The sequence below is a fragment of the Ochotona princeps genome, chromosome 3, assembly GCF_030435755.1.
Source record: "Ochotona princeps isolate mOchPri1 chromosome 3, mOchPri1.hap1, whole genome shotgun sequence".
NCBI lineage: Eukaryota > Metazoa > Chordata > Mammalia > Lagomorpha > Ochotonidae > Ochotona > Ochotona princeps.
In genome coordinates this window covers 78,928,018-78,936,442 of record NC_080834.1, presented here as the reverse complement: position 1 = coordinate 78,936,442, position 8,425 = coordinate 78,928,018, and the positions used below count along the sequence as shown (strand labels likewise).

Below are 8,425 nucleotides of genomic sequence, written 5' to 3'. Positions count from 1 at the left end.
GTTCAGGGGGTATAGGGAAGTGGGTAATACTATTATGTCCATATTGTTTCCATCATGTATCTGAGGTAAAGGGGGATATTCAGGGAGAAGCCTCACCCGGTTTCCCGCCCACCCCAAGTCCCGGATGTGGGGCATGCTCTGAAATACTTGCTCAAGTGGTTTTAATAGTTCTCCAGTTATGAATCGCTGCCAGTTTCGCTCGATGAGGTCGTCCACTGATTGATATGGTCCATCAGACAGTCTCCGTTTGCCCCATAGTTCGCTGCCAACATATAGCTGAGATGAATGATTGACCTGTTCTGTCTTCTGTCTTTTCTTGGTTAGAGTTCTGAGTCCAGCAGTTCTATTGGGGAGATCTCCAAAGAAACCTTGAGGTATTCCCAGACCAGATTCTTATATGTTCTAGCAAGCACAGGGCCCAGCACAGTCCATCACCCCGATCAGCTGGTGGTTTCAATTGCTGGATTGGTTCTGTTTTCAGTCCCGATTTGCACTGGAACCAATGGGTGTTGCAGTCCAGTCTGGTTCAGCCCAGCACATACTCGGCCCTTACATCAACCAGTGGGAGCTGCAGCCTAGTTGGGGCGACCCACAATAACCCCCATCAGGCCCACCCCCTACCCTGGTTTGCCAGTATGTGTAGCAGTAGACCAGTCTGTCCCCCATCTCATTTGGCTCTTGTACTTGTCAATGGGTATTAAAGCTTAGTTCCATCTAACCAACTCAACCATCCAGCCCTCATGGATACAAGTTCTGTGTAAAGCACCACATATGAGTTTACTTGTTCCACTTGTTTCATGTTTTAGTTATAGAAGTCTTTCATTTTACCCATTCTAGTGGATTTGGAATGGTGTGGATGGTTTGTAGTCCCTTCATAACTACTGGTAAGCATTGTTCACCTGCTTATTGACCATTTAAGAACGGCTTGTAACCAAGCAACATTTGGGCGCTCAATTGGTGTGAGTTCTACACACAATAGTTGAAAAGCCAACTTTTCAAGGTAGGTGTGCACCATATGACCTGGGACCGAGAAATCTACAACACACACTTTATTTACTCTTAAAAGCCAACAGATAGGCCCAATGCAATGGCCTAGTGGCTAAATCCTCACCTTTCATCTGCCAGGATCCCATACAGGTGCCAATTTGTACCCTGGCTGCTCCACCTCTCATCCAGCTCCCTGCTTGTGGTCTGGGAAAGCAGTCGAGGATGGTCCAAGGCCTTGAGACCCTGCACCCACGTGAGAGAGCTGGAAGAAGCTCTTTACTCCTGGCTTTGGATCAGCTCAACTCCTGTCATTTGGTGGTTGTGGCCCCTCGAGGAGTGAACCAGTGGGTGGAAGATCTTTCTCTATCTTCTCCTCTCTGTATATCTGCCTTTCCAGTTAAAAAAAAAAAATCTTAAGGCAAAAAGCCAACAGACAATATAACTTAAAAATAAACTTAGTAATGCATCTATTTGTTTTTAAAGGTTATTTATTCGGAAGTTGGAGCTGCAGAGATGGGGGAAGAGATAGAGCTCACCTCTGGTTCACTCCTCATGGCTGCAATGGCAGGAGCTGAGCCATACTGAGGCCATGAGCTTTTTCCAGGTCCCCGCAAGGGTGCTCCAAGGAACCCAGGCATTTGGGCCATCATCCACTGCTTTTCCTAGGCACACTAGCTGAATCACAAGTGAGGCAGCTGGAACTTGAATAGTGCTCCTATAGGAGACCTGCTTTATAGCCGGTGGCCTTACTCACTACACCAGCTGAACCTAATGCATGTTTGTTAATGCTGCAGAAAAGCCGTCTATGATCCTTTAAATTTTTTTTTTGAATTACCTAAGTAAAAATTACCTAGGACACTCTTAAAGCAACACCGAACCATTGTTCAGCTCTGTCAAGCCTGTTCTATGATACTGAATAGTTATCTTTGAGATTATTCATAAGTCATTTAGCTATCAACATGATACCCTTAAGACCGAGAGAGTAATAAGCTGGCAGAAGGCTGAGCTTTCCTATCCAGCTTTGAACTTCAGCCAGGAGGCAGCCCAGGACCAGCAGGCGGATTGAACTGGGGTTAGCAGGAAGAGCCGCGCGGGGGCGCGCTGGCCCCGGTGTGCGCCAGACCCGGCGTGCGCACACGTTTCACCATACGCCCGGAAGCGCGTGGCGTTGCCCTGGTAACCGCGGCAAACGGAGGCTGGAGGCAGATTCTGTGACTACAAACCGACTGTGGCGGGCAGTGCCTTTGGTAAGTCAGCGTCCCTCCCACACCCCAAAACTGTTAGCCGCTCAGGGAGCAGTGCACCCAACTTAGAACTAGCATTCCCCGTCCGCTAAAGCGCGTGCCTTCGGCCTCCTGCGGTAATAAAACAAACAGAAGCGACCTGACTTGTACTCTGAGGCGAGGAGCGAGGCTCCACGCCCCCAGCTCGTGACCTCTAGGAGATGCCAGTCGGGCGGGGTTAGAAAACAGCCCAACAGCAAGAGGATGAGCTAGGTGGGGTCTGAGTTGTGAGCGGAGCCACCTGCCTCACATTTAGCTGTGAGTAACATTTGGCGAGTTAACCCCGCTGTGGTTGTTTCGTCTTTTCTGAAGATAATTCTTACCTCACTGGGTTCTTGTTATAATTGAGTGAATAGGCAAATGGGTGGCATATGTAGGACACATGGGGTGCAACTTTAAATGATATGCTGAGTAACCGGCAAGTTCAGTCCATCAACAGTTGTTAGGAGTGCTTACTGATGAGGCTAAGGATGTATCAGAGTGAGAGAGTGACAGATGAGCACCAGCTTTCTGAGGAAGAACCTTCTGGCCATTGCAGGGGATCCCAGAGTGGCCCATGAAAGTGTGCCTTTGAAATGCAAGAGGTGGTGTGTAAAAGGGGTTGGAAAATGGAAACTCAGGACCGGAGACTGAGATGGTAGTGCTGTGTTCAGGATGGAGGTGAGGCACAAAGAGTGCCTGTTTATGTTGGCAACCATGGGAATAGGAGGAAAGTGATACATCCAGAAAGCTTACCAACAGCACGTTTGGTAACAAGACATGGAAATCAGTTGAGTTGGATGAAAGGAGAGGATTGAAAAAGTGAACTGATATTTTCTTACTTGAGCAACAATGGTAATAGTATCTACCTTATATGGTTGTCTTGTGAAATATATGAGATGTGTAGCATTTTTTAGAACCATAGTTGAAACAGGCACAAACAAACTCCAAGCTTAAGTGCTCTCCTCCTTTGTATTTCCCACTGGAAGTGAGGACTGGGTCTGTTTCAGGTATGTTGCCCATCACTTTGAGTCCTCCATGACTGCCTCTGGTGCACTGCTGAGGCTAAGTGTGGGAGCTGTCTAGTGAGGACCCGCACTCCCGGAGTGGATCTGCGTGGGAAGCATTCTCTCTGGCTTCTAGCCAGCCTACCAGAAGCCTACACTCCTCTTTTATCAACATGTACTATACTGTATTCCCCCCTTCTTTACCCTTTCTTAGGGTTGACTCAAAATTGAATGATCTGTTTAATGATTTGATTAGAAGAATTGGCCACAGGCTGGGCCAATAACCCTGAATTTAATAAAAGGAGATTGAAGGTCATCCTGCAAATTAGCTCCCAGATATAGCTACTTGATTGTGTAAAACAGGACATTGTTTATAATGTATAAATAAGGTTTGGGCATTCTAGTTGGCAACAAACTGTGATAAGCCAGCTTGTAATAATCCTGCCTTATTCACAAGATTAAGTAATCTTAGGCATCCTTAAATTATTGCAATATAATGTAATGACTGCTCCCAAAAAGTGAAGTGATAATTCCTCTCATCTAGTAGGTGATAAAGTTTTATAAGGAATATAGAAAATGTAGAGGTAAATTAGGAATGAACTTGAGCTAATAGGGTGCTGGAAAAAGCAGAGTAATAATTTGAATACATATGTACATGAATATTTACATGCCTATATGTACATACATGTATGTATATATGCACATGTATATATATATACTATATATATGCAAATATATACGTATAGCTAAACAGTTCACCCACAGCATGTGGTAAATTGTAACCAAGCACCAAAGAAATTGGCATTGCGTCACACAAGTCCTGTTTTTTAATCACTATAAACAGAAAGTAAGCGCATGTATCCCAATAGTAAGGAAAAGGAAGTATACTGAGTGATGATAAATGGATTTTCAAAGATCTTAAAAATTTTCTGTTTGACTCCTAGTCCTGACTCTCATGTCCCAGGGGTTGTATATCCTATGTTCAGGAGAAAGGCAAGAAGAAAGGGAGGGAAGAAAGTATGGAGCAAGGAAAACTTAATCGGAAATAAGTGACACATCACACACACAGGGCATGCACGCTTTTCAACTTTTCAGAAGGTAAACTTACAAACATGTTTCTGAAGGACTAAACACAACATTTAATAACAAATATGTATCATGTTGAGCCTGCATTTCCTTATTATTTGAGTGGCAGAGAGTGGGGAATGGACAGAGAGAGGGAGAGAGAGCAACTATACTCCCATCTGCTGGTTCACTCCACAAATGCCTGAAGTTGCTTAGATGAGATTAAAGTGGGAAACCAGAAGCTAAATTGAGGTCTCCTGTGGCAGAAGCTCACTTAGTGACCCATTACCACTGCCACCTGAGGTCTGCGTGGGCCGTACTAAGAGTTGAGTGCTGATGTGGAATGAAGCACTTGTAGCTGGGACCTGGTTTTATTGGCCAAATTCTCTAAGAAAGACATTTGAATGATGTGCCGTTACCTCCTGTATCAAGAGAAAGCATCATTATTATGATACTGCAAGAAAACAGAAGGGATGAACTGTGGAGAGCAGGGTGCTGGAGTGGCCCCAATGAACATGAAAGGCCTTTGCAGGATGGCGGCTGGCCCAGGGCCAGGAGGCGGGGTTGGTCTCTCCAGCAGGTAAACAGGAAGTCACAGGGATAGGCTGATGCCCTCGCTGTGATTATGTCATTGCTACTGGCCTATCAGGTAGCATCAAGTGGACCCACGGGGAGAAATGATTGGTGGAGAGCAGTATAAAAGCAGCCACTAACAGCAGCAAGAAGGACAGGGAGAAGAACGGGGCAGCAGAGAGGGGTACAAAAGCAATAAGGACCTACGAGGAGAAGTACGGGGAGAAAAGCAGCGGAAAGAGGGTTATAAGGCCTACGGGGAGAAAAGCAGCTGAGAAAAGCTAAGACCTATAGGGAAAAAAGCAGCGGAGAAAGAGTATAGAAGCAGCCGCTTTTGGCAATAAGGGGTCCGGTTGCGGTTGTGACTTTTCCCAGACCCTCAGGATGTGCCTCGTCGTTAGTGTCGCTGCTGGTCGGCAACAATGAACTCCAAAGCCAAACTCCTGAATGAAGTAAGTTAATATTCCTACTACACTTTCCACTGATTCTGTTGTGTTTATCATATCTGCGTTTGGGTATGTGTTTATCAACTATTTGTTGCTGTAACAAAATGCGCAAAGCAGATTGCTTTATATAGATAAAAGGCTTATTTTGGCCTGTGTCTCTAGAGGTTTCAGGTTCAGACAGCGTCGTGCAGGTCTTGGTGATGGTCCTTGCGGGCTACATTGCATCACAGCAGAGCTGCACATGTGTTTCTGTCCATGCAGTCTCATCTCTCTTTTTAAGATTTATGTATTTTTATTTGAATGGTAGATTTTACAGAGAGAGGGAGAAGCAGAGAAGTTCTTACATCTTCTAATGTACTCCTCAAATGGCAGCAATGGCCAGAGCTGAATTGATCCAAATCTTGGAAACCGGAGCTCATTTTGGGTCTTCTACAAGAGTTCAGGGACTCAAAAACTTGAGCCATCTTCTGCTGCCTTCCCAGGCCATAAGCAGGGAACTGAAGAACATTTACTGGTGCCCCTAAAGGATTCCGGTGCTGTAGGGCAAAGGATTAGCCTGTGTGCCACCATGGTGGCCACTGCGTGGTTTCTCTTTCCTTTTAAAGTCACCAGGATTCAATTGTGGGACTTTCCCCCTGATAGCCTAATCCAGTCTTACCACTTTTCTAAGGCCCAGCCTTCAAACACTGTAGCTGGGTTACGTCTGCACCCTCTTAGCATCATTAACCTTAAGGCTATAGGGGACTACACTTCTTCAGAAGTTCGAGGTGGGTGGATATTCAAGCCCCAAGAGAATAGTAGTTCATATTCAGTGTGCAAGAAGGCATAGACATGCTTTTGTTCAGTTAATCTTCATCACAGCCTTTTAAGGAGTTTTTTTCTGCATTCCTGTTACACTTGAGAATTTAATAGAAAGTTTAACGTTGTATGACAATTCTGGGACTTCAACCTAGGATTAATGACAAATTGGATCCAAATAAAACTCTTCTTCTGTTTTGTTTGCCCTTCAAGCTACCGAAAACTGGTGAGGAAACATAGATTGTTTGTTGTGGAGAGGTGAGGCTTTAAAAGTTCTTCAGTTACCAGGTGTGAAGAGCTACCATGTAGATGGAGGTCAGAGAACACATGCTACTCTATTGTCTGCAGCTGTTGGCTTTCAATGGCTGTAGAAATAAGGCCTAAACTTTGTTGCAAATCTTAGCACTCTAGGATTTATTACTGGTCTGCTCTTCAATATCTACTTCACTCCCCCAACTCCTGCCAGTTGACTGCTTTTAGTTCTTTATAGACACAGCTCTCTGGGATAGTCCCTGTGCCTAATATACACTTTCCCTTTCTGTGCCTGGCTGACTCCAAGTCACCATCTGTGTTTTAAACACCTCTTTCCTAGCTCCTAACTAGTGTTTTAATTTTATAAAATATGCATGCCCACAGAATCCCATTCTTTGATTTTTGCATTTTATTTGCTTATCTTATATTTTATTCTGTTTTTATTGTAAGTGTTTATCTGACACCTAGCTTTCAAAACAACAAGCTCTGTAAAGTGAGGGACCATACTTCTCTTGTTCAGTGTCATAATTCAAGGCCCAACATAACTTGATGCAAATATTTGAAAATGGAGCCTGATTAGTACAATAGGGGAATTTGACAATGGAAAGAAGAACAAGGGATGAATGAAAGGAAGAAAAATGGCAGAGTGTTAATTATAGTGATGAGGCATTTGAGGAAAGGATGGACTTCAATCATGTGTTCCACCCTGTACCTCTGGCAAACTTGAGTGTACCACTGTGACAAGTCAGCCTAAAGAGATGGAACCTGGGCCCTGTGTGATAGCCACATGGCTAAATCCTTGCCTTGCATGTGCTGGGATCCCATATAGGTACAGGTTAGTGTCCCAGTTGCTCCATTTCCCATTAAGCTACCTGCTTGTGACCTGGAAAAGCAATCGAGGATGGCCCGAAGTAATGGGATCCTGCACCCAGATGGGAGACCCAAAAGAAGCTCCTGGCTGCTGGCTTTGGATCAACTCAGCTCTTGCCATTATGGTCACTTGGGGAGCGACCCAGCAGACAGAAGATATTTGTCTCTCCTTCTCTCTCTAAATCAGACTTCCCAATAAAAATTTAAAAATAAATCTTTAGAAAAAAAGTGAGAGAGGTGGAATTTGTGGTTTTAATGGCTACTTTGCAGGGGTCTTGTACAGTGTCCACACTCTCCTACTGGTGGGTCATCTTGAGTGTCTTGCACACACAGAATTACCAACCCACTTGGTGCTTGACGTTTGTGGGGAAAAAATTAATGGGGAAAAAATTTTTTAATTTCTCTTTGGATAGCATTGCCCCTTCCTCTGTCTCAGTGAGGGACATGAAGGAACCAGATGATCAGGATGCTGATGAGGGGAAATCAGAAAAATCCAAGAGTGAAAGGAAGCAGTCTTCTAAATCTGAATCAAAACGTAAGTAAAGACTTGCATTGTTGTTGTTAACTGGAGGCAAAATATTTTTCAAGGAGTGCATATCTGAATTTCTTGAACAGAAGTGGTTTGCTTGTTTGTTAATTCCTTTATGAAACCCTTAACTTCTGCAAGGACAGTCTTTCATTTCCCTGTGCTGTGGTTCCTGGCACACAGAGGTGACTATCATTTCCATTCTGACGAAGACTCGTCTGGATATCTGGTCTAGATTTGTCCTGAGATTTTTGCTCTGGTGCAGTGTAGTGGAAAGACAGAGGTATTTCGGTGTTGAGATACTTAATCCTGAAGAAATGAGTACACCTTTCTGAACCTCAGTTTTTCCCACCCATTAAATAATTAGTCATTTGAGAACTAATTTGGCTAACATTATACATGAAAAGTTTTCCTGAACTAGGAAAGAAAGTGTGGGATTAGGATTTTTAAAGGATGACTAGGTTTTTCTAATTGGTTATCATGCTGTTATGCTATCTTACTGGAATTTTTAACTTTGGAATTTTTAACTTTATTCTGGAGAATAACAGGTCCTGGAAAAATCATTTTTTTTACACAAAATTTGGGTCAATTTTTAAAAATCTATCTCAGACCTGTCTTTTAAATGGACAATTTTTGTAT

At 43.9% G+C, this 8,425-nt stretch overlaps 1 protein-coding gene across 6 annotated transcripts in view; it reads left to right on the top strand.

Annotated features, from left to right (window-relative positions):
• The first annotated feature begins 2,121 nt into the window (after positions 1–2,121).
• The window catches only part of CFAP44 (cilia and flagella associated protein 44), a 112,420-nt gene continuing 106,116 nt past the window's right edge, over positions 2,122–8,425 (top strand). For 4 of the 6 annotated variants that reach the window (XM_058661898.1, XM_058661894.1, XM_058661899.1 and 1 more), the window contains exons 1-2: positions 2,122–2,234; positions 7,674–7,795. In XM_058661898.1, the coding sequence (XP_058517881.1) occupies positions 7,705–7,795 (91 nt within the window). In that variant the 5' untranslated portion in view covers positions 2,122–2,234; positions 7,674–7,704. Of the gene's footprint in view, positions 2,235–2,350; positions 2,484–2,508; positions 2,529–7,673; positions 7,796–8,425 lie in introns of those variants that run through there. The other 2 variants (XM_058661895.1, XM_058661896.1) reach the window with 2 other exon arrangements.